The 27,331-nt window shown below is 43.3% G+C and overlaps 1 protein-coding gene across 1 annotated transcript in view; it reads left to right on the forward strand.

The window, feature by feature from the left end:
• Ptprm (protein tyrosine phosphatase receptor type M) overlaps nt 1–27,331 on the forward strand; it is a 627,614-nt gene that overhangs the window by 571,471 nt on the left and 28,812 nt on the right. The window contains exon 21 of the mRNA XM_028762235.1: nt 26,498–26,614. Coding sequence (XP_028618068.1) covers nt 26,498–26,614 — 117 coding nt within the window. The remainder of the gene's footprint in view (nt 1–26,497; nt 26,615–27,331) is intronic.

The raw sequence follows: 27,331 nt of genomic DNA on the forward strand, positions 1-27,331 counted from the left end.
AGATACTCTTAATGGAAACAAAGATATCTAGTTCAAGAAAGTAGACAGAGTAAAACCAAACAAAAATAAGAAAAGTAGAGACATTTATTATATTATTGTAATAAAGAGCAACACATGCAAGCCTAGTTATATGAAATAGACAAACATTCAGCAACAGGTTAGAAATAAAAGAAAGAAAACCACATGTCACCAGTATTTAAGGATCACAGCTTTATGATAAGAGAATAAAGTGAATAATATTAAATTTGGTAATCTCAAAGAAAAACATGTTCTCTAAGATCAGTTCCAAAGAAGGTGAAATTCTGACAAAACAATCATTTAAAAATTGAAGCATGTCCAGAAGTCAGCCAGGAAAATGTACTATCTAGAAGGGGTTTATTGGTACTCAATATTCAAATTTTGTAACATTGAATTTTATAAGTTACAACGTACCTTTTATATGTTTTATGAAATTATTCTAAGGAAGTAGAAAAGGAAGATTGCTATCTTACTTTATGGTGATAGGAAACTTTGAAATCCATCCCAGACAAAGACCATAGGAGAAGAGAAAATTATAGGTGTCACAAATTGATGGGAAGAGATAAATGGACCAATATGTCAAAACAGAGAGCCCAGATGTTGACTGAAGGCCTAAGTGGAAAGATATATAATTAGTGAGCCTTTCAATCATGCCAGCTGGGACATTTGCTTATTCATGTGGACCCTAAAAATAAAGGGATGCCTTCCTTATGTAATGCCCCAAATAAGTAAAAGCCAAAGTCATACTTATCACAAATATAGCTTTAAAGAACACAGGAGAAATATATAAGACTTTGGGTTTTTAAAAGATTGTTTCAAAGATGAGAAAAGTCCAATACATTAAGAAAAGGATTGGAATTTTTGAAAATGTAAGCACTCTATATAGCAAAGGTTATCCAAAGTGTCAAGTTGAGGCATGTATATATGGGTCCATTTTGTATTAATAAATCACATTTCTTTCTTTCGATTGTCTCTTCTGGGAGCTAGTGGGGGTGCAGGGGAGCTGGCTTGGAGGCTGGTCCAGCAGGTGCTGGTTATGTGGGCATCCTAGACGGGATCTCTTTTACCATGAGGAAGTAGGATGTAATGGTGCCTATACATCCAGCAAGTCAGATAGCCGTAATGGAATCCTTCGGACTGAGAGGCACAAACCACAGCCATTTATTTTTTTTTAGAGGTCTGGAGACTGCCAAATCCACTTCCAGGTCAGCAAGATCCAGAACCTGGAGAGGGCTCCTCCTGGCTTTCATGTGGCTGGCTGCCTTCACTGGGACTTTAAGTAGCATGAAGCATACAGTGAGCTTTCCAGGACTTTTCTTATATGGACACTAATCTTACTGAGTCAGAGCCCCAACCTATTTATGCTTACTTATCCATGCTCTTTCATTTACAGATTTAGACATCATGGGGAATAGGTGGTCAGATTTCGAATATCTGTTCCATGACACCCTACTTGGGGGGAGTTCTGGTATAGGTTACGTGAGTTTCTCCATGTCAAGAGAGGTCATTGTTGATACAAGGACTCAGTAAATAATAGGCATCGATTTAAATCTCCTATTTTTAAACCTCGAACCAGCAGTGATCCATATAATAAACCTGATTTTCCTGGGTATTTTAGGAGGGCAGGGGTGACACCAGAATTCATTCTCATTCATGGGATGATGTGGCTTTGTCCACTCCATCCTTAGTACATAGCAAGAGTGGATGGCTTCCTGGGTAGCGTCGAAGAGCAACTGAGTATGCCTTTGAGCTCTTCCACAATGGAGCAGAGAATTCCCTCAGTCTTGCATCCCTTCTAAGGAGCAGCACACTCATCCCAGTTTCCATACTGACTCCACAAACACAGAAGGTCCACATCCCATAGTGAGGTCTGTGGAGGTGGTCCAGGTTTCACAAACTTTTACAATAGCTACATCCCCTCCCCCACCCTCACGGAATTAGCTGCCTCAGATTTTAAATACTAACATTGGAGCTTACTTTCTTTTCTTTTTTTTTTAAGAATTATCTATTTTATGTATATGAGTACATTGTCACTGTCTTCATATATACCAGAAGAGGGCATCAGATCCCATTACAGATGGTTGTGAGCCACCATGTGGTTGCTGAGAATTGAACTTGGGTCCTCTGGATGAGCAGTTAGTCCTCTTAACCACTGAGCCATCTCTACAGCCCCCGGAGCTGACTTTCAAGAGTTTCCTAGAGTAAATCATTTTGAAAAGTCAATCAGCACAATAACACATTCCATTAGATGGTTAGGGATGCATGCACATGTATTTTTTTTTTCTTAATTGAAATTCCCAACTGTGCTCTAACCTAACTCAGTAGACTTGAAAGGTAAAGGTCATTACACATGATAAATTCTTTTACTTTCAGGAAGGGTAGAAACAGCATAGTCTTCGATATAAAGATGGAAAGAGGACTGTCGTGTTTATTACTACATTAAAGGTAGCCATAGAGGCTAGAGAGATGGCTCAGCAGTTAAGAGCGCTGGCTGCTTTTGCAGGGTACCAGAGCTCAAAGTCTACTCATAGGACAGCTCACAACCATCTGTAACTGCAGTTCCAGGGGATCTGACACCCTCTTCTGGCCTCCCTCAGTACTGAGCACAGACATACACACAGGCAGAACACCCGTAAGACTTTGTTTAAGGAAATTAGTAATAATGTACAAAAGATCACTGGTAGATTTTGCAGGAGATCAGGATTTGTTTCCTGCAGTGCAGCTCTGTAGATAGAACAACTGAGAATGTCCCAATGGCAACCACTGTGTTCCCTTTCCACTGGGGTCTTAGACCTGCCCTGTTCCCAGTGGGCACTGTTGGGCTCCATGACAATAGCTTTAACAAATCAGTATGAAAACTCCTTCTGGGCCATGGTATGTCACTGAAGGAGGGTGGGCACTGGGTTTCTGGCTTTTTTCTAAATCTATACCCTTAGGCTTACCAAAGATAAAATGGTTGAGTTTTGTTTTTAACAAATCCTAAGCTCTCACCCAGTTGGTGCGGAGGGTGTGAGTGATCTCAGAACTGAGGCCCCTAGTCCCTTCATGGGTTTGTCTTCAATTAGTAGTGACATTAATGGCATCTATTCTTGAATGCCTGTCATAGATTTGGACGTTTTGACAAGAAGTCTTATCCCATTAGGGGGAAAGGCCCTGACCTTGTTCCAGGCTGTTTTCTGTTGTTAGTGCTGTGCATTTGTGTAGAGGCAACTCCCATTTCCCATGCACAGAAACAATAACAAATCATCCAAGAAATCAAAATGACATGATTCTTAAGGGCAACCACTACCTACTTAGCATGAGCACCGCACGCAGGGCATCCTTCATGAATTACCCATGAGCCACCTGGATGCGTGTCTGTTTACACAGACTTGCTGCCGATTCATTAAGTCAGTGCTGGGGACCTACTTCCACCCTTTCCTACCCTCAAGCACTCAGTATTGGGGGCTTTAATTGCCTCTGCTAGAGCCACTGGGAGGCCTTCCCTGTCTCTGCACCTGGCATAGAAGACTGAGACGCTCCATTCTCCTCCAGTGGGGACCCAGGTACATCTGCCAGGACCTGTCATTATCTGAGATTCCTGTGTCACTATCATGCATCCTCTTTCAGCCGGTGTGTCTGAGAAGGGACCCTCGTCAGTTTCCCTGGCACCTGCCAACAGCTGTGCACCTGGTGGTTAAATGGGGCCCAGAATGTGTTGTGATTGTCTTCCCTGCTTAATGAACCCACCAGAGGGACAGTTAGTGTCTTATCCAGCCTCCTGTTTCCCAGGCATCCCTGTTTACACTGTTTGTGTGGAGATTCAAAAACGCTGCCATGGTGCTGAACTAATCCATCTGCCAGAAGTCTCATAACCAAATCTGCAGAGCTCCCAGAGGAGATTTTTGCACCGGTAATTTAAGCTAATGATTTCTAAACATATTTAGTCAGTTTTATGAAGACCTCATTAGAATGTGACTGTTTATTAAAAATCCAAACGAGGTCTCACGGTGATTTAGGGAAATTCTTGTTGAGTCACTAAATAGTTGTGGTAACAGATGACAAAATGTCTGAGAACTAAGGAAAGTAGGGAACACAGATGTTAACTTCTGTCATAAATGAAGAGGGGAAGAGGATACCCTCCCCTCTACAGGATACCGGAAAGAATTTCATCTGCCCAAAGAGGCCAACCTCAAATTCCTTCCATAGTATTTCTCTCTGAAAGAATAGGAAGTAAAAATGTTTAATACAAACACTGGATGTTAGAATTAGCTTACTAATAAAGAGGGTATATTAAAATTCCATAGGAAAAAAGAACATCTGGTTTTCATCAGTAGCCTCCAAGCCCAGGATCAATGGGAAACTCAAGAGAGAAGGTTGTACTTCCCAGTGCATGGACATAACCAGCTTACTTACAACCCTGATAACCCTTACTAGAACAAAATGGCAAGACCCTTTCACTACACAAACTTGACTTGTTTGAAGATATTGATCCATCTTATCTGTGAGGAAAGAGAAAATGTTTTCATATGCACTCCTAGCTTCCTTGTCTGAAGCTCTCACTTTTCCTTTCCACAAATTATTTTATAATGAACCACATGACTTTTTATTGAAAAAAACTCTTTTTCATACAGTACATTCTGATAATGCTTTCCCCTCTTTTAACCCAGAGCCTTCTACTCTCCCTGCCCACTCAGCCCTTTCTTTTTCTCTCTCTTTAGAAAATAAACAGGCAGACAAAACAATCAAAAACCAAAGGGGAAAATATGAGAAACACACACATACATACATACAACAACACAAAACTAGGAGCCATAATCTACAAGCAAAAGGCCAATAAGACCAAAAAAAAAAAAAAAAAGTGTCCTAACAAAGCAACATGAGACAAAAAGTCTACAAAAATATCATTGAGTTCATTTGGTGTTGGCCACCTATTGTTGGTGTGGGGCCTATCCATAAGTGTGTTTAGTAAACCCAGTGAGACTTCATTGGAGAAAATTAAATTTCCCTTTGCGTGCAAATGCCAATTGCAGATAGCTTTTTTACTTGGGATGGGAACTCTGCCTATTTTCCCCTCTTAGCCCTGACACCATCTGGCTTGAACCTGTGCAAGTCTTATGTGCACTGCCACAGTTCTTGGAGTTCATATGTGCATCAGCCCTGCTTTGTCTGAAAAGCGTTGATTTATCGGAACTGTCCATCACCTCCGGTTCTTATAATCTATCCACCCCCTCTTCTGCATAGATCCCTGAGCTCTGAGGTGGGGAGGGTGGTATTTAATGGAGACATCCCATTTAGGACTGAGTGCTCCAAAGTCACTCACTCCCTACACATTGCCCAGTTGTGGGGGCTCTATGTCCATTCCCATCTACTGCAAGAAGAAGCTTCTCTAATGATGACTGAGCAAGACAGTGATCTATGAGATTAGAAGAATGTCATTAGGAATCATTTTATTGCTATGTCCCTGAACAGTGATATTTGGTTTTCCTCTAGGGCCATGACCTATCCACTCTCAGGTTCTTGGCTGCCGAAGGAGTGTCAGGCAGGGTTCCAGCTCATGGAATCAGCCTTAAAATCCAATCGAAGGGTGATGGGTTACTCTCTCATTGAGCCACTATTGCATCAGAATAGCGTGCATTCAGGTCACTTTTGTAGATCACAGCATTTATAGCTGGGTTCATAGTTACCTTTCTTCTCAGGTAGTAGGTAGAGTACCTTCCAGTAAGTCTTGGTCAGTAAATGCTAGAGAGTAGTGGTGAAGACTATAGGTAGGCAACACGTCAACTTCTCTGTGTTCAGTGAGATGTGCAAGTGTTGTCTACAAGAATAGGGCTTCATCACAGTTTATAGAGAGCAATCATTGTTGTTGAAATACTTAATTTTAATCCAGAGTTTTTACCCTGCCATTGACCATTTAGTTCACAGATAAAAGACACACATGAACTTTATATCTACAATAAATCTTAATCAGCATAAGAGTTGGGCAGATATCTATCCTGTCTGCTATGATGTCTATTTTCCAGCCAATAATCCCATTATATATTTTGCCACGTTTTGTCTGGGCTAGCCAACCCACATGACCATTATTCTAAGATTCTTACCCTATGGCACTTTCTCCTCTCTTCACCTTTTTTCCCCCTTCCTTGTGGTCCTCTACAACCCCAAGCCTGGGAACCCTAAACCCTGCCTATGTCTCTTCTGTACAACTATTGGCTGTCAGCATCTTTATTCACCAATAGGGATAACTTGTTGCAGGGATGTGGGGTTGGGGGGCAAGGTCACATAGCATCTCCTGGGTCTACGTACACTCTCTGGGAGCAACCAGTGTTTAGCATAGCAAAAGACAAACATCAACAAACCATTTTTAAAGATTATTTGTGGCCTGAGTGATTACAGTCTTAGCCTTTGATTAATCTGTGTTCTTTCAATAACTATCCATCGCCATTTATATCTACCGCAAACATTTCACCTATTACGTGAACAAACCAGATTCAACTCTTACCTCCCACTTGTGCTTGATAGGTGAATTTCTCACAGCTCATTAACCGTCTTCCCCAAATAAAACACCTCAATCTAAGTATGATGTTCAGTCTAAGATTGCTACTCACTATGACATCTTCTCATATCATTCAATACTAAAAAACTTTATTCTGTACTTACTCTAGTTCAATGCCAAGCCATGTAAATACCAATATGAATGGCTCATTTACCTTCTGCCTTCATGGAATCACCATAAGCTTCAAAACACAATCTTTCATAGTAGCTGTGGCAGCAACACACTTGCTGTTCAGCACATGGCATGTTTCACTCCCCAACACACTTATGGGCCATCTCAGCACATGGCATGTTCCACTCCTGGGTCTAATTCACTGCTACATTTGGTTTTGCTTTGTTTTGTTTTGTTTTGTTTTGTTTTTTTTATAAAAATGGCTCAACCTGCTGCATCTGCTCAAAATCCCTAGGGATTTCTTTTTACACTGAATAGAGCCTAAATGTGCTATGCCCATTTCAATATGGCCTCCAACTCATACATCCAACCTCATCACTACCAGCCATACCTATTGCTATGGTTCCGATACAGAATGTTCCCCCAAAGGCTCATGTGTTGAAAGCTTATTCTCCAGGGTGGCACAATTGGAATTTGGTGGAAGCCTAAAGAAGTAGGGACCTACTGAGAAATCTTCTAGTTATTGAAGACATGTCCTTGAGGGACTATTATTAGGACTATGACCCTTTCTTCTCTTTTTTTTTCTTTTTGCTTCCATACCATGGGATGAGTGGGCTTTCTCTACCACACATGGCTGCCATGATGGCCTGCCTCAATACAGTTCTGAAACAATCAAGACAACTGACCATCACTTGAAACCTACAAACTGTGAGCCAAAATACACCCTTTCCTTGTAAGTCAGTTGTATTTTGTTATAGTAAATAAACATACACACATGCACACACACATACCAAATATTTGCTACTTGCCAAGTATGTCTCACACAAGAAAAACCTTTGACTGTAATGGGAATGGAATTTTCTGATTGTACTATCCCACCCAGATTATCCAGTGGAATGGGATACTGCATTTTTAAAATGTCACTAGTGTAAATAAGAAATTCAATTTTTATTGAATTTATATTAATTCAGAATTCAGTAACCATATGTGACTAGTGGCTTTTTCATGGACTATGATGAGAATTTTCTTTCCTCTGCCTGCTTAAATATGACTCTTCATTTATTAATAATTTATTATAGTACCCTTTCTAGGAAAGAAACAACAAAGGGTTGATTGGAGTCTGCCTATGTACCCCATGTTAGCCTGAAGCACATGGTTCTCCTGCCTCACCCTCCCATATACTGTGATTATGAGCAGGGAGCCTTTCATGACTCTTTAGTACCTATTTTGTCTCCCACACTGTCACCCTCTTTCATGTCACTCAGCGTTCTGTCCCAGAGTGTGACTTTTAGCTCAGCCCTTCCTATTTTATAGTGAGTAGAGAGCCTCTTCCAGCTCCCATCACAGTATCTTTAGAACTCAAAACTCCTCATCCACAAAAGACATAGAATAGCACACAAACATGCCTATTTTGCTGGATTAACATGAAGATCAATATATGAAGTGAATATCTATTGGTCCTTTCCCTGTGGCCACAAGCTGACCTTCTCAGTCTTTCTTGTACAAACCACCCACTGGGTCCTTCCATTGAAGCCCATGAAAACAAGTCAAAGAGCCCTTTCCCAGACTTTGGCAGCAGAGAGAGCATCTCTGTGTTCAGGATAGCAGACTTGATTCTTTTCTCCTGATAACAGGGATTATAAGTTAGTTGCTTCTGCTGCTATGAATATTTGTTCTTCATGCCCCAAACTATCATAACTTTAACAGAAACCTAGGAGTGAAAAAAGGTTTCAATCAGCTTTGTCCTTGGACAGTAACTATCTAAGCACTGCTGTGATCCAAGTCAACCCTCACTTCACAATCACTGGGGAAGGAGACACCCAATGCTACTGAGCCACTCTGTGAACAGCAAGTGAGGGACTTGGTTGCCTCTATGAAATATATAGAATATATGAAAAATAACTCCCTTGTTGTACCCCTGAGCATTGAGGTTTTCTCTACCTAAAGAACTCAGTTCCCTTATGAGGATCTAAAACTTTACAGACTATCAGCTAAGAGGACAAATTTGTCTAGTTCACAAATTAATCTAGGGCCAGGCCTGCTAACCCTTCTTAGTGTATACTTAATTGGTCATTTAATGATACACTTACTGAATCTATAGCACCAAAAAATAGAAAGATTTATCCTTCTGCCATCTTCATAGCACATCAAATGTATTAGAAACCCAACTATAACAATTAACTGTGATAGACTTAAGTCAGAATGTGATAGTGCCAATGAAATAGGTTCTGTCTATGGAATCCAGGACTTGGAGATGGCAGCGAGAGGCTGAACCCTCCCAGAAGAAACAACTTCCATTGACAAGAATAGGACACAAATTGTTTTGGCAAAATAAGGAAGGAAAGCCACAGAAAGGAGAGCAGGTGGTGGAAAGAGAAAACCACAGCCTGGCGCATCTGTTTTAGAGTGGATGGGGACTCTGATCCTAGAATCTAGTTCAGAGCTTGTTGAAAGGGGTCTGCAATGGAGAGAGGTAAAAAGAGAATGTCTGTTTTACTAGAAGCCATTGAGGAAGTAAATCAGTTATTCAGGTTAGCCTTGTAGAAACACAGTTACGACATGACACAATAGAGTACACCTGTTGTCCCAGCTACTCAGGCAGCAGGATCCATGGCCAGCCAGGATGACATAGCCATAAGGGAGGGAGGAATGAAAGGAAAAGAGTGACTGTGGTAATCACTGAAAAGCAGCTAGAGAGGAGCCTTGGGCTCTTCACTAGAGAGCAGGCTCATCAAGAAGCCGGTATGGCTAGTGATAGCATGTTTATGGAAGATCACAGTTTGGATGTTATTGGGAACAGGTACCATTAAGGAAAATCAAGAACTTGGATATGAACCTGGCTCTGGCTTTGTGACTTGTTGAGTTAATGTGAAGGCTATTAACCAAGTGCCTACAAAATCCCTTCCTACCTCACCCTTTCCTCCAAGAAAGGGTGAAGATTTAAAGAGAGGGCTGAATGGCTGTTTCAGTATGTAGAGTTTGAGAAGCTGAATGAAAAAAATAGACTTGAGGAAGTCTCAGGAAAGAGGTGAGATGAAGGTATTGCAAAATCTGAGATCTCTTTTTCATTTGCCACCGTCTGCTGTGCCTTCTCTACCCTCATCTTTAAGCTAGACATGAATATCAAGATGAGAAGACAAGGCACAATCTAAGAAGTGTCAAAACAATGATTATACTAATAGTACAGGAGTGCACACGAACACATACATGGGTGGCTGTATTCCGTGATCAGATGGTATATTAGTCTGTTTTTCATTACTATAATAAAGTGCCTGGGGAACCTACTTTACAACTCAAAGAGGCTGATTAAACTCCACAGCTCTGGAGTCTAATTGTCTCAACAACACTGTTCAGAGTCTTGCAAGGGCCCCCACCACATCATGGTGGGAAACACTAAGAGTCCCTCTCCCTCATTCATTCTAAACCACTGGAATTCAAACACACAATATCTACCCTGAAGACATAATTCACACTGATTACATCCCAGAGATTTCATCTCTAAGACCTTTAGTGGTGCTCACTCACTGTCCTTGTAACACTGTTAACATAAGTCTTTGGGGATTAAACTCCAGCACGTGACTGGGGAGGGAGTGTTTGAGTGAGAGCATTTAGCATAAGCAGAAATCGGAATGTGAGAAGAAGCCATCCGAGACAGCAAATAAAAATACAAGAAAAGAAAGACGTGACAAAAGAAAACTACAGACAAAATGAGAGCTTGCCCCAGTGATCAAGCATAGGCTGAGTAGAGATGGTGTGGACAGTCACCACAGGCTGAGGCTGCAAAAGTAAACTGTGTCCTTGGGCACTGGAATGGGGAATCTAGTAACATGATTAAACCCAGTAACAATGGTTTCACAGAACGATGTGGGATTCATACAAGGGGGCAAGAATGGTGGCTCATCTGGACCTGAAGCTAAGGCTACAAGCAATGTTCCCGGAGTGTGCAGGGCCTGGACTGAGTGTGGGACAGCACATATCCAAAAAGGGAGGGATGGGAGTTGGAGGTACAGACAACCACAACATGCAGCAGGCACACTCTAGATGTGCTCCGTGTTGACAGAGAAAGCCAAGGTTTTGTCATGGAGAGCTGAATGTGCACTTCTAGAATGGAGTTTCAACAACTTGCTATCAAAAGCCCCCAAGGGTTTTGCATGAGGAAGGACCATGAACAGGGGACACATTGGAGATTATGCAAAGACAGCTACTTAAAACCAGAAAAAACAGCCAAGAACTTGACAAGGGAGTACCCTAGACTACTTCTCCCTCTTCAGAGGAAGGCCTATCAGGGTCGTTAGGCCATGTGCAATAGAGATCAGTTCTAGCTAATTAAAGTCAAAGGGGAATTTATTTGGAAGGATACCAGGATCTCTAAATGCTAATGTGGAAAGTGAAGCTTGCAGACAGACAGGAATGAACACGGCATATCCAGAGGGTAGAGAGCCAGAGAGTGTGGTGGGATAACTCTGCGAAGACGATGAACACTGCTCCCCTTTCTTTATGCTCAAGATCACAAAGATGGGGTAGAGCATCCAGGTCCCCAGGTTTAGTTCAGGTACCTTCCCTGTGCCCAGATACTCTGTGCTAATTAGGGTTTTGGTTTTTTTGTTTTGTTTTGTTTTTTGGGTTTTTTGTTTTGCTTTTTTTTTTTTTTTGTCAACTTGATACAAGCTAGGGCAGTCTGGGAAGAGATAATCTCTATCAAGAAGATATCTGCATCAGATTAGCCTGTAGGCAAGTCTGGGAGACATTTTGTTGATTAATGATTAATGTGGGCAGACCCAGCCCACTGTAAGTAGTACAACCACTGGGCAAGTGGTCCTAGATTGTACAATAAGGCAGGCTGAGCAAGCCATGGGATGCAAACCAGTAAGCATCATTCCACCATGACCTCTGCTTCAGTTCCTGCCTCTCGGTTCCTGCCTGGCTTGAGTGCCTCAGGTGATTTCCCTCAATAAGAGACTGTGGTTGGAGATGTGAGCCAAATAAATCTTTTCTTGCACAAGTTGGTTTTGGTCATGATGGCTGTCACAGCAATAGAAAGCCAACCGGGATAACCTTTAAAGGACAAGTCACCCCACAGGGAAGAAATCTCTCTCCATGTAAGGATATCAAGACTTCATGGTGAAGGATGTGTACATGAAATGCATCTTCTTTTCATTCTGGGATAAAACATGCTGGCAAAAAGCAACATGGGAGAGAAAGGGTTTGTGTTACTTTACAATTCCAGCGTATAGTCCATCACTGCAGGAAGTCACAGGCAGGAACATTGAACGGCTAGTCATATCACAGCCATAGAAATGAATGGGCAGAAATGAATGCACACTTGCTCACTTGGTTGTCGGCTTGCTTGTGCCCACCTTGGTTTCTCTGTCCTGTTACTTCCTGTGCATGGATCTGTCTACAGTAGGATGGATCTTCTCACACCCGTCAGTCTAATTTAGACAGTCCCCCCACAGACATACCTGTGGGCCAACTCAATGACAATCCCTCATTGACCCTCCTGGGGTCATTCTAGGCTAGCCCAAGTTGACTTAAAGCTAGCAGTAACAAAAGGAACATATTCACTGCAGATGCTGACCACAGAGCCTGCCCTGTAGACTCAGCCACAGTGAAGTAAAGGGGGTCTGTAGACTGAGGTAAAACCTGTTGGATACTTAGCTATAGAGGGGAGAGAGTGATGCAGCTATAAAACTCTGACTGTTTATTGAGGGGAAGAATCCAGAAAGAGGGAGGGTCGGAAATCTTGGAGTGGGCATACAGTATGCTGAGGGGATAGGAAGGGAGAGTGCCAATCGATGCTGGGGACTTATAAGCTTACATTAGAATGATATGGTTTTCTCTGTGTCTGCTGAGCAGCGGTGGGTGTGGTTACACTTAAATGGATGTAGTCAAACACAGCACATAGTCTCAGGGCAGTACCGGTACCGTCTCCAGAAAGATCTGTTTACAGAGTAACAAAAAGAACACAAGCGTGGTGAGAAGCTAGGGGAAACTGGGCAAAGGGCTGTTTTAGAGCTAAGAGGAGAGCTGCCTGAAGCAGGGGGCTGCCTTCCCTTGTCCTGGGGAGAGGATGTGGAGGGAGAAAATCTAAACAAGACTGGTTACCAGAGGCAACTGGCTGGAATTCTGTGACTACCAACAGCCAACCTGCCTTAGCATTGGAGGGTATAATCCATCATGGGTGATGAGGCATGGTCTCAGGAGAAGCTCTCCGCCCTGGTGGAAGAGTATGTGGTGCTTGCTAGTATCTGGACAGATCCGAATGTGGACAGAACTGAGACAAGAAGTGGTTCCTGGCTAGAAACCTCATCTCCTGCGGCCTAGAGGCCTCTTTCCTCCATCTAAGGCCCTCCTCCCAGAATTCAGGAACTCCCAAAACACAGCTGCTAGCTGGGGACCAAATAACTCAAACACATGAGCCTGTGGGAAAAATTTTATATCCAAACCCTGTCAAGTGGGGTGAGATTGCAGGTCCAAAGTCAAAAGCATTTGGAGGCAAAGGTGGAACCAGCAGATGATCATTCTGAGCTTGAAGAGAAAGAAAATTAACCAATTCTCAAATCCTGTGCTTACATGAAGATGCTGTTGTTACTGGTTGTCCCACTCTGACTAAGAAAACCCACTTAGGATAACAAACACACCTGTGTACTATCCACATGACCCCACAGCACTCACCAGAGCTCTCCTAGTATCAGCTGAGAGGGAAAATCTGGGTTCTAGACCCTTAAGAGAAAATAATTCAATCCAAATACCTGACAAGGGGAGAGGCAGCCACCCCACTCCTCCTATACTTTACATGGCAATTGTGGGGAAGACCTGGAATGGAATGTTGAGGTATGACTATTGTCCCAATGAGACAAGCTTTGCCCATGGTGGAGCTGTGTTTTAATTTATGCAGACCATAGAAGAGGGTCTTTCTCAGCTTTGTAAACCTCCTTTTGAAAATGATCTGATAACATAAACTCTTACTTTGGGAGATGTTCCTGACGAAAGATGGATAGTCATGACAAGCTGCGGCTGTATATCACCCAGCACAGCAAACCCACCCTCCCTTCCAAGCACACTGCCTTTCTTTGCTCAGAGGACTGAAGCCTCGGGGCAGCTTCCAGAGTGCAAGAGGAAGGGGTTCCAGAGAGAGTACTGAGCCTTGGGAGGATTTCCTGGCCACTTATGGAGGAGCCCCACATGCTCACACATCCCATGGAGACTTCCCTGGGCAAGAAGAAGTCTATTCCCATGCACAAAAGTAGGGGTGGTATTTTAAAATCTAGAATGCATAATCCTTAGAGAACTGTCACCCATGTCCCATAGGCCCAGTTCGAGCAGGAAATCTGAGTACTTAAAAGGCAAACCTTAGGGAAACGGAAATGAAGAAACTGGTTCAATTATAAAGCTTCCTGTGACTAGGAAACTCTTGACTGACTGCTAAGTTGGGCAGTTTTGAGACTTGTGAAAGAAGAAGAAACATATACTCTCTGACAAAGCAAAGAGAAAACCATAAAGCTGTCCTTGAATCTAACCAAAGCCTTACCAAGTATTTTAAATCAAGCACTAAAGCACTACATTTTATAACCTCAAATCATAAAGCTTTATAGTATACTGATTATCTGGAATGTTGATCCTAACTTTTATAAATGTTACTCTGATATAGTTCTTTCAAATAAACATATACAAAAGTAACCTATTTACACTCACGAGGGCACACTCACAACTTTCAACCTCCCAAGCATGCACACATGCATACATGCACACAAGTGAACATATGCACGCACACACACACACACACACACACACACACACACACATACACCTTGACATCAGTTTCAGAAGTGTTCTTTATATTTCAGGGAATGGCAGACTGTTGCTGTCTGCTCTGCACGAAGGCCACAGTCCCTCTCTTCTGAATTCCATATGAGCTGAGTAGAGTACTAATGAATTTCCTGTAGGGAAGATGGGATCAATCTTATGTCTTCACCTCCTGCCTCCTATGCTTCTGCTTACTAGTATAAGAATCATAAACTCCTCAGAAAGCAACAATTAAGACCACATAGATGGCATGTATAACTCCAATAGAGCTGAAAGAATCCTATAGTGTTGTATTTGTTACATGCATGTGTCCATGTGTCCGTGTGTCTGTGTGTCTGTGTGCGTGTGCGTGTGCGTGTGCGTGTGCGTGTGCGTGTGCGTGTGCGTGTGTGTGTGTGTCTGGCCAGAGGTCAATATCAGGCATCTTCCTTGATTGCTTGCTCTCCATCTTATTTCTGAAACAGGGTCTCCCACTGAACTATAGGTCATTGATTTGGCTAGCCTGGCTGGCCACTGAGGTCTAGAGATCTGCCTGTCTCTCTAGGCAACAATCCCCAACCCAACAATCCAGTAACATACCTTCATATGCAGCCTTTCTGTAGATGCTAGAAATCTGAAGTCAGATTTCCAAGCTTGTATATTACTGGCTGAACCATCTCTCCAGAACCTAACCTGGTATTTACCCCCTTCTTTTCTGTTCTTAGATATGTTTGTGTGCACAGATGATTCTCATTGTGTTACAGCTGCCTGCAGCACTCCCAGGCCTGTGGCCTATGAACAATATAGTCCAGGTCAGAATACAGCCTAGGTGAGCAGCAGCCCCTACAGTCTATGTTCATGTGGTCACACAATGATAAAGTCACCTAACAGGCTTCTCATATGTACCCCCCCCCAAGTCCCCGTATTTAAATAACAGCTCTAGTGAGTGACCTCTGACCTGTTGTGGTCCAAAACGTAGAAGAGACAAACCTTTAAGATATTTACAATCCAATTATAGATGGTGGTATTACTCACATCTATACAAAAGACCCTTACCACCAGCTACAGGAGTCTGAAAGAAGGGCCATGTGATTTCTTCCCTGAATCCAGAAGACTGGGCACAGTGAAAGAAGTCAGAGCTGTTTGGGGGAGCATGTGTAAGCTGGTATAAAAAGCATGCTTCCTGCAGGGGTATTTCCATTCACCACTTCTTTTCCTGGACCTCCTCTTCTTTAGCATACCCTGCGTTTAAGTCACACGTGTGCATACAACAAACACCTTGAGGATGTGCGCGAAGCTCACTGCTGCTGGATTAGACCTGATAGAAATACAACTGCATTTAGCTCACATGATTAGCCCATGTGTTCAGTTCTCAGCAATTCAGCCTAATCATTTATGTCCCTATAAAGGGAGAGAAAGACTTTTCTCAAATACCAATGAATCACAAATCAAACACTTCCTGACATGCTCACATGCGCCTGACACCTTTTTGCCAGACATCTCCTAGCACCACAGTGGCAGGATATTGCAGATCAAAGCACATCTGTGGGTCTGAATAACAAGTGTTTATTGTTATTCAGGTCTCGAGCAGGCTGAATACAGACCGGCTCTTTGACAACCTCCTGCCCAGTCATAGAGTCACTGGCTCCTTGTTGATTTGCTTTCTGACAGAGCTGGGCTGTGTCCTCTCCTAGCTGGCCTTGCCACCTCTCCCTTTGTCTTCCCTTGTCGCAGAGATATGTGTACACAATCATCTGCCTCTGTGACTGTAAAGTGCCTGGGGGGGGGGTATCAAGGTTACACATACAGCAGACAGACACATGTTCCCAGGACAAACGAATCACAGCCCAGGAGCTTTTATCACCAACCCCAATCCCACTTGTACCTGCTTAGACAACAGCTGTAGATTCTTAACACTGTCGTCACACATAACATAGGAAAATGGCCACCTCACTCCTGCTCCCATGAGCACTGAGTCACATGTTTTGGGCAACATCCAACCTTGGACAGTCTTAACACATAGTAGTAAATGGTGTGCCTACTCCAAGGCAAAATTCTTTCTCCCCTCTCCATTTACCACCTCTGCTTACCTAATCCTCTAAGCCCCTGGCCCTGCTTTTCTCCTAAGGCTTAGGGTTATCTGGCCAAGTAAATATATGAGTAAGCTGGGTCCTCCAGGGAGGATCAGACCAGAGAAGCAGAGAAGCAGAATTGTACAGTGAACAGTTTGATGGTCTTCCTATAACAAAATGACAAGACAACAGTATTTTGAGTTCCCCTGATTATAGAACAAGTAAGTAGGCTGCAGACAAAGATAATTCATTATCTTAGAACTTTTTTTTGGCAGTATCTGCCCTATGTATAAGACCAGGCAGGGACAACAACTTGTGGCTATAGCTACCATCCCATTCCTCTGCCACACAGTTTTCAGTCATGCCATTGCCATAAAATCCACACTACTCCCTTCCACCTAACAGGAAAAGTGTACTTCTTCCCTGCATTACAGACTTGTAAACCTCTGTATTAAGCAGGGTGCATTGGAGTGACATTATCTAAGCACCTTGGGGCACTGTTGGATTATAGAAGTGCCCTGGTTACATTAGTCATGAGGGTAGGAAACAAACAAGTTGTATGCCAGGACTTCAGTGGACTATTTGCTGGGTATCACTGTAAAGAAGTACAGACAAGACCAGGGCAATGACTTTGTTGGAACTCTGCAAAGAAGCTAAAGAGCCATGAGAGTTGCTGCTACAGAACTGGATGCTGGATTTATACCCATGAGCCTTGGGCTGTCTGCTCTGCAGAAATAGAAATGTCTAAAGTCATAATGCCTTTCCCTCTATCCTCTCTTTTTCTGCATGAGCAGTCAAACCCTGCCCCTCATTCACACAAGGCAAGAGTTCAGATACTGACCCTCATGTGTCCCCCCCCTTCTCTCTTTCTTTCTCCTTTTTTAAGACAAGATCTTGCCATGTTACTCAATAGCCTAAATTAGCTTTGGAACTCACAGCCTTCCTACCTCAGCCTTCAAAGTCCTAAGATTACATGCCTTTACCACCAGGCCTAGCCAGATCTTTCTATATTACTGAATAAGAAAGTGTTCCTTAACTCACTATTGCACCCTTTCTGATGTTGGACGATCCAAAACCAACAGCAAACTCATAGACATTTTCATCTGTTCGAACAATTGAGTCATGTACTTCCCATTCTTAGAAAGCTCATATGATCATTAGTCAAGAATGGCAAGCCTCATGTTTCCATCATCATGTTCTTCCTATCCCTCTGGAGCTGTTTAGCATGGATTGTCACAACTTAAAGAGAGGGCATTGGAACAGCTTGACCAAGCTTGGGTAGAATCTGGCTTTCTGCCTTTACCCTAAGTTATTTACCTCCTTTGAAAGATACCCTGGGGCAAGTATCCACTTCAGAATACCCCAGAAGAATTCCACCAAGATTAAGACACCTGGAATTAGAGTTCACTCTTCTGAGTCCTAGCACAGACTGTGAGTAATAATAATAATGTTACAATACTTGGGGCCTGTGGAGCTCTACACTGGGAGAAGCCCTGCCTCTATCACAGAGATGTTGCCCTGATGGAAGCCAGCAGCACCATACTGACCATGACCATACTGACCATGGACATTCATAAGGCAGCCCCTAAGGAGGGTCTTCAGATCCTTAGTATCTATGAAATAGATACAATTATTGCTCCATTTCCTAGATAGCAAATAAAGCTTCCAGACATATAGTTACTAAATGTTCACCCAGATCTCAACTCCAGAGGCTCCACATCTGACACCCATGCCTCACAAAGAACGAACTCTAGAAGTAGATAATTGGGTTACTCTAAGACCTGGGATAACATTAGCAACAAAAAAGTCTAGTGTGCTATTTTTCAAGTCAACAAACATATCCAGGGTGGCTTCCTGACTCATACAAAGTCATGTGACCAGCCTACAACCAAGCTAGAGCAAGTCCCAACCCCCAATGCCTGCTTCACAGAGATCTTTTTCCTGGTATCACACTGTGAAAGAGTTAAATGTTTATTTTTAAGAGGTTCTAAAAATTATTATTTTATCTATTAACCGTAAAAGTTAAACCTACTTAGAAGGAATTGCATATATGTCCATGGGTGTTTGAAGAATATTTGATTAAACTAGAAAAGCCATGTGGAACACACAGAAAAATAGTAACATGAAACACAGAAAATCTAGGTCCCTGATCTCACTCTGCACCTTTGAATTGTGTTCTTCCACCTGTCACCCCAGGCCTGATGCTGCTGGCATCTCTTCACAGTGACAGAGCTGCCTGAGCCTTCACTCACTGTGCACTCAGTTGCCCCTACCTCCCCATGCCCAGCTTGCCCTCTTAGCCTCACAGCTACTGCACATGCCTTGCACTCAATATTTATCCCTGGCGTGGAAGCTGGCTTGGCTGCTGCATGACTCAGGGCAGGTCATTGACTTTGTGCATGTGTGCAAAGGAAGCAGGCAACTTCAAAATGCTGGGACTACAGCAATGCACTCCTGTATCCCAGTCTTCTTAAATACATACTTTTTATCCCAGCACCATCAGAAGCAGCTGGCCATCCTGAACTAGGACTGTGATTGTGCCATCAAAGGACCCCACCTTCCCAGGCCCTATCCAACAAAGACTTGAAGACTGAAGACAGGCTTTCTGGAGATGTCTTCTGCCAACTTTTTCCACCTACAACACCTGACCCTCCCCATCCACCACTGGAAACAGCACCCTTTCTTGTCGGGTGCACTAATAGTATAGTCTACCCTGGGAAGGTTCAGATTTCTTCCCTTAGAATTAACACTTACCTTCTGATCTCCCATTGCCATTTCATTTAGAAATTTTTAGCAAACATTCAATTGTACCAGTCTTATTCTAAACATCTTACAAAAATAACATTCACAGCAACATTTTTTATCACACTCCTTCTACAGACAAGTGAAACCTCCAAGAGGTTAAATAACTTGCCCAACATCACAGCTAGTAAACGAAGCTTGGCTTTTAACCCAAAGGCATAAAATACCCAAAGGGAAAGTGCTTTTGATCACTGAGCTTGCCTTGTGATCTGCCTCAAGTTAGATTTCTGATTGTACATGTCTTCTCATGAGTGTTATAGTCATAACTCATTCCCCTGTGTCGGCAGAAAGACCTAGCTAGGATTCTGCTCGCCACTGGCTTTAAGACTATCCAAATAGTAAAACAGAACGATCTGGAAATTCCATGCCCTCAGCTAAGACATTAGCTAAGAGCTTTGCCACACTGGGGCTACAAAGCCTTTGCATCTCCCTGTCAGTTCAAGTTAGATATTTGTAAAGTATGGATGGTAATCTAGACTCTGCAGAGTTAACGTACAGTTCCATGCTCTGCCTTCCTCATAGAAGGAACTAGGAAGAAAGAGACCAACTTGGACCCTTGCAAACTATTTCTCTCTCACACAAGCCAGTAAGGGCTCTCTGTATGGAAGCCACATTGACCTTGCAAATGAACGTTTGCAAGCCTTCTTTGTAACTCCAGCTGTTTGCTTTAACTTGCCTTCCCAGAACACAGACACTTCTTCCTCGTTCCCGAGTAGTAGTTGGGAACATTTCATCCACCAAATGATCTAGTATCCACCAGCACATACGGAATGAGCCAGAATAGGTCTATGACTTGCACTAGATCACAAATCTAAAATAGGAGCTTAGTAAGGTGATGACTATGTACAGAGATTTACCATGTGCCGCTCTAAGAAGATACCTCACTAATGTACTTTGGAGCCTGAGTTTATATGCTAATAATGCTGATATTGCTCAGAAGATGTCTAAGATGTTTCTCTAAGGTATATTCAGAGTGTGTGACTAGTTTCTACTGAGCTTGGTGATGGTGAGCTCCCTCCTTGGCCAGAACTTGAGCTGGGGGAATTGCTAAATGCCAAAAGCCCCCTTTCTTGAACAATCACATAAGAAAGTAGTCAGAATGGGAATGTTTCTTGAAAGCCTACTAAAACTGGCTTGTGCTGCTCTCCGGATCCATAGTCAACTGAACAATTACAAGAGAAGAACCAGGTAGAAAACCAGAGCTAGGCCACAGTGGCTTTACACAGAAGCCTTGATGGATGAAAAGGAAATTTCTTTATGTTATAAAGCCTTTCCCTCAAACTAAAACTCTAATGCACTCCTTGGGAACACTTGATTTACTGTCCATTCTTGAAGTCTTCAAGTGCCCCACTACCTGGTGGCCATGTGAATCAGCTCTGGAAGGAAGAAGCCAGCCCACGTCCCTTATATACTTATATATAAGTATACTGACCCTACCGGTATATGTGAAATGTTTTAGGATGAACAGTGATCAAATGAGACTTGCATGTATATGTCTATAGCATAGCCATGATCTTAGCTAGGCCTAGCGGCTCCTGCCCATAATCCCAGCACTCAGGACCATGATGAGTTTGAGGCCAGCCTGAAATACATGGCAGATTCTAAGACACCCTGGACTATATCACATGACCTTGCCTCAAATAAGAGAAGGAAGAGAAAGAAGAGGGGAGGGGAGATCTTATACTATGCATGGAAAAGCCAGCCGAGAGGCATGGGCAGAAGTTAGCAGCTTTTTCTATGGGAAAAGTCAACAATGGCTTCAGAATATACTCTCCTCCTTCCCTACCTCTCTTGCCTCGCCTAGACAGGGCAGCTAAAACCACTTTAGACTTCCTACTTTGTATCTGCTCCTGAAGCCAAACCCTAGCAAAACCTAAGAAAGCCACTGGCTCCCTGAGGTCTACCCTCCCACACAGCCCTACAATTTGACTTGAGGCCTGGCCTGCCCAGGGAGTTTATTATCTACCCTAGCCTTGTCTTCTTCGTAGAGGGAACTAGGAGCAAAGAGACTAGCCTGGGCCCATGCAAACCGTTTTGCTCCCTAAGCTTCCATTGTGAGGATACAACTCCAAGAACATCTCACCTAAACCAAATGAATGTTTGGAAGGCTCACTGGTGGAAGGAAGGGCTCTCTGTATGGAAACTGCAGTGACCTTGCAAATGGGTTTGTAAACTATCTTTGTGACTCCAGTTGTTTGCTTTAAATTGCCTCCCAAGAATACAGAAACTTTCTCCCTAATTCCAGTTGGAAGTACATCCAAGCCATACAGTAGGAGACTGGACAAGTCAACCTTTCTGTGTCATCCTCTTGATGACCTGATGACACAGGTCTCCTCTGTGTCATCATCTTGTTTCTGGGGAGAATAGTTTACAGGAAAGAACAGAAGCAGCACAGAAGCTTCCCCTCGTTTTCCTCTCATCGTAAACCAAGGCTGTCACTGTTCAAGACCTCTCTCCTTCTCTTACTAAACACCCTGCTTCACCTTCCCAGGCTCCGCAAATTCTTATTGTCACCTACGGTCTGTAACGGCCCGTTCTGCTGCTCCAGTCTGAGGGTCAGGGCCTAGCAAGAGAGAGAGTGTGGGGATGGAGACGAGAAGAATGGAGACAAGACAGGGAATCTGATCTGGAGATGAGGCAGAGTCTGCTCTGTTCTCTCCTCAAGTCTCGCCTTGAGTCTTGCCTTTAATCTCTCCTTGAGTCTCACCTTGAGTCTCTCAAGTGCTGGGATTAAAGGCGTGTGCCACCACTGCCTGGCCTTGATTGAAAGGAAATCATGGGTATATCAAGATAATTATCAGAGTGTGCTCAGCTGTTGTAGGCTGTTGAAAACAAGTCTCTTGTCAGGGTATATGGCTCAAGATGGCTACAAAGATGATAGCTGCTTCCTGCTCAGAGTTGGCTCCCAACAACGGTCCAGAGTTTAAACTCATCACTTAAGAAGGATTATCATTTTTGAGATCTTGCAGTCAACTGGACACTTGGCTAGACCTGTTTATTGCATCGTATCTTGTGATTTCCAGACTCATCTGCACTTGGGGTCGCATGGGAAGCTTCCAGAAAATACAGTTTCTTCTGTCCCAGCACAGAAATCCAGAGATAGAAATTGAAAAATGTGACCTGGGATTTATGGTCTTTTTAAATACATCTTCCAGCTGACTCTAATGTGTCAGCGAATTTAAAACCGATAACTTCATCTTAGGACACTCTGGACAAGAATTGTCATCATCCCTTCTTGAGGTTGCATAAGCAAGTTGCAAGGCCCTCTTCCAACTCATATCAGCCAGATTCTGCTGTTTGGTTGGGCTGCAGAAGTTCCTCTGGCCGGTATGGGCTACAGGCCAGGGAGCTTGTTGAAAGTGCCAAGTCTTCAGACCCTTGGAATTTGTTGAGAATCGCCACAAGGAGTTCTGATATGTGCTAGAGTTTAGAACTCTTAATATAACCATGTCAGGATGCACTCAAGGTCAGGATGAGGTACTCCCAGGGCTGGGGAAAGTTGTTCTACCCCCAGTGATGTTATGACCAAAATAAAATGGGATTATCACAAGCTGTGAGTTAAAAATGACTCTTCATAAAAACATCCTCCCATTAAGTTCAAGATCCTCACAGTCTAATGCTTTCTGTGTTTTAAGTTAGTGAATTTTAAAGCCAAAGTTAAGGACCCTTTGGGAGTAGAGACTACATCTCTCCTGCAGCCAAGTATGGTAATGAGCAGGCAGTAAGGCCCAGTGCCCTCTGTTTGATTAATGGCCTGATGGAATCTGCATAGGGCACCAAAGTAATCAGAGGACCCTGGAAGTGGCCTCATTTCCATGCTGGAGGCTGTTGCCATACATGATGAAGATGTGTGGGAGGCAAGGCCTCTACTTGATGCTGGGCAAGCACCCTCGGGCTGCAGGAGACAGCTGGCTTGGCACAGGATCAAACAGGAGTGTCGGGTTGTGTGAGGCTGGGGATCCAGCAGGTGCCTCAAAAAGCTTTGGTTTCAACATCTTTGTATGCAGAGTCAGAGCCAGGAGGTGGCCACCAGACTCTCATGCTGCAGTTGTACAAAGTCGTCATCCCTAATGAAACATGTTCTCTTTCCTGTTCCTTTTTCTTCAAGCAAAATAATAACTTGACACGGATCCAAGCAGTTAAAAAGATACTTAGAAGAGCTCAATTTAGAAGGATTTTTAGTAGGCTGAAACAGATGTGGCAAACCATTTCAAGATATTCCAGGAGATGAGTTGGAAAAGATGAGATTCTAAATGGTCCCTCTGCCTTTTCCGGACCTACCCTGACAGGTGCTGGTGTATAAGATTCGAGGAATCTTTCTGGAAGGAAGTATCTTTATGCTTCTGTTTTCTTAGCTGCCTCTGGATTAGAGCATCCTAATGGTTCCGGCCCAGCTCCCAACCATGCATTTCAGAGGAGGCCACTGTCCTTTGCTGGAAGAGCAGATGCACCTGTCCCCCACCACTGTGGCTATAGTGGAAGCCCTTAACTTTGGAGCTTCCACAGGAACTGGAAATGATCTAGCATAGAAGTCCCTGTCTCCTGCCTACACATGGAGGCATCCCGCAGCATCACTAGTTACAGATCTCCGAAAAACTGGGTCAGATCTCAGATGTAATCTGGACTGGCATATGGGAACTGTCCAGAGGAGAAACTCTGACCCTCGGTCCATGCTGGCAGGCTTTAACTCTTTGACCCCAAGGCATTGAAGGCCCCACATTCATGTTTATTAAAAATTCCCAGGCAGAGTCTAAAATAGATGAATAGGTAACCATACAACAAACTGCTCTACACCTGCTGTACCTGTAGTTTGTCAACTAAGATACACCAGATAGGAGGGGTTTATCAGGTTAAAGATCCCTGGTATAACACAGGTTGCAGGTGCATCGTGTGTGTGTGTGTGTGTGTGTGTGTGTGTGTGTGTGTGTTTTGTTGTTGTTATATTGTTCTGTTGTACCTTCCAAAGAAATACACTCTTACTTGTATTACACTGAGTTACTCCACTTTAAAATCACACATTCATACTGAATTTGTAGCTTTACCCACTACCTTCTGACTTCATAACTGAAGACACGGACAGTAAATGAGAGCCCACTGTGTGCTGCATAAGCATCCCTGCTAACCACCATGGATATCCTATAAATCAAATTATGGCCACCCTCAAGTTAGAGACCTCTGCATACACACCGTCTGATCAGACAGACTTGGCATCTACAAAACAATTGCCAGTCTCTTTAAATCTTGGGTATTTTAGATATTTTTTGGATATTCATGACATATATTTCTGAGATACTATAGATAGCACCTTCTGGTAATGTCACAGATATTGTTTCCAGGCAAAGGTCATGTAGGGAGGTTCCCATTGAGATTTAAAACAGCTTGGGATCAAGCCCATTGTTGTCCCCGCTCCACTTGCCTCAAACGCTAACTTGTATATTGTCAACTAAGTTTAATAAGAATTCTCTTGAACTTACAGAAAGTTTCAAACATTTAGAGGCAGCCAGAGCCCTAGCCAACCACAATCCACATTATAAACATTAGTGTGACACAGATGTTTGCCTTCTGAAAGGTCTTCTTAGCCCATAGTCCTTCCTGAAATATTTCCCAGTCTTGGATTTGCCTTCTCACACTAATCCTATGTCTGTCTCCATGAAATACAGCCCTGTGTAGCCTCTATATATTTATCATATATAGGGCATGAACTCCAAGTGCTGCAGGATCTGAGAAATAAGCAAAATAACCCCTTTCCAAACACTGGCCAGCAATAAACAGGTGTTTGAAGGATCTCATCCTTGCTACCAAATATGCTCCTTGGGAATCAACGAGAGTTCACATCTGTGGATAAAAGTTTTGGGTAGCAGTGGGGGTGGGTAAGAGTGGGGTTTTAGCATGCATTAAAGAATAGGGGAGACATCGCCTGGAAAGAAATGGTTGAGAGACCATTCTAAACAGATGGAATGGTTTTGGATTACAGTCTCTTTTAGGATTAGGTTAGGTGCTTGTCTTTGAACATGATTGTAGATTAGACTGAAAACACAAGTTGTGGCCAAATGCTTTAAGTCTTACTTACACCCTAGATGAGACAGATAGAGCTGGAAAGCAGCAATCCCAGGACAGCACAAGTCAGAGTTGGAGCTGGGGGTTGGGGGAGCTCTACTTGGGAGGTGGCATCTAGATCTTGTCTGTGTAGACCATCCCTGCAAGAAGACCCCAGAGCCCAAACTTAGATTGTGTCAGAGGAAATATAAAGAACAGAAATTGCATATGGGAGGCATTCCAGAGAGATGATGGAGTTTCATGTGGCCATACAGAAAAATGAAGTGATTTCATTTGGAGGGAAACAGAGACAACCTGAGAGCATCATGTTAAGTGAAATGAGCTAGACTCAGAAAGACAAATTCTATGCTTTCTCATATATATGAAGCTTAGATGTGCAACCACGCATTGTATATGTATATTAGTATATGTATGTGATATATATGTGTATGAGGGAGTGGGGAGAAGTAGAAAGAAAGCAGCAGGAGGAGATCATAAAGGAGGTAGAAAGTAGAGAAGACAAGGAAATGCAGCTAACAGAAGCAGAAAGGGTACTAGCTAGGGTCAAGAAGGAAACTAGCCCCAAAGCAGGAAGGAATGTGGAGGAGGGACACAGGTGAACAGAGTGTGTAATGACACGTATGTCTGAAGGGGTAAGGACAAAACTCTCTAATCGGTGTTCTAACCTGAAACTAATTGTAAAGAGACAGATGGTCCCTCACAACCAATAAGCACCAATAACAAGAGCCTGTGAGTCTGGTGCAGAGTCAGTTAGGAAGCTCCTCTCCCCTCCAGGCAGACTCATTTCATCTTTAGTATTGAATCAGATTTTTTCTTCCATCCTCAAAAAACCCTTAGTCACTTTCTGAAACTTAAAAGTCAAGAAGACTAAAATTTGCAAACTTCCTCTGCAGTTTATTCTTCCAGGCCATTTCCTAAGTAGGGAAGGATAGGAAACGAAGGTTTACTATAACAAGAAAATGACTAGGTAGATGGTGCTAAAAGCAAAAACTTACTTTGGGGTATGCGGCTAACTTGTGTGTGCAAGTTTATCCTGTAAGTCACAGTATGACCCCCCCCCTCACTGAAGGGACTAAATAAAAAGCTAAACCCATAATCTCCTTTGTATTCCTTGCAGGTGAAATGCTGTAAATACTGGCCAGATGACACAGAGATCTATAAAGACATTAAAGTCACTCTAATAGATACAGAGCTGCTGGCAGAATATGTGATAAGAACGTTTGCCGTGGAAAAGGTAAGTGTGAAAGCCGGAGCGAGCCACAGTAGCCTCGTCAGCTTATCTAGGATCAGGCCTGGACGCAGGTAGGCTCCGGTAGTTTCCCAAGACTGCGTCTTGCCCTCTGATTCAGTAACAGCTCACCTCCATATTTAATGCAAGCCATTCCCATTTCACAGCAATCTATACTTTTAGACTAAGCCCAAAGATAACATCTACTGCACTATTTTCATTTTAAGCTGGCTCATCTTTGCCCCTTTCTCTTTCTCAACTCACAAAGCCAAGTTTTCTACATTTAGAGAGATGCCATCCCAGCTTGAACATCTACTTGCGTCTCCCGAAACTGAGTTGACATAAGGGCTGAGACAGCGTTCTGGTCCGCAGTGCTCCTCGAATCCCTCAGCCCCTTCAGGCTTTCTAAGGCCCAAAGTCCAAAAGAGACTGAAAGGTCCTCAGGGTGGCAGTGGTCTCCCTGGAAGCCCACATGAGGGAGCTCCATGAGTCACAAGCACTCTTGCATGAGCCAGCACCCCTCCATATTCACTCACACCTTGCTCTCAGCCCTGGGCAAATGCCATGCATCTAATCTGTCCCACCTCATCTCATACGCATGGATAAGGTTGCTTCTCCGGGAAGCACTGTAGGCCATAACAGGGACTCTCCTTGTCCCCCTCTTTCTGCTGACATAGGGAGGGGCCGGAGGTGAAGCAAACTGCAGTCCGTCCAGAGGAGTGC

Source organism: Grammomys surdaster, unplaced genomic scaffold, assembly GCF_004785775.1.
Source record: "Grammomys surdaster isolate TR1022 unplaced genomic scaffold, NIH_TR_1.0 132, whole genome shotgun sequence".
NCBI lineage: Eukaryota > Metazoa > Chordata > Mammalia > Rodentia > Muridae > Grammomys > Grammomys surdaster.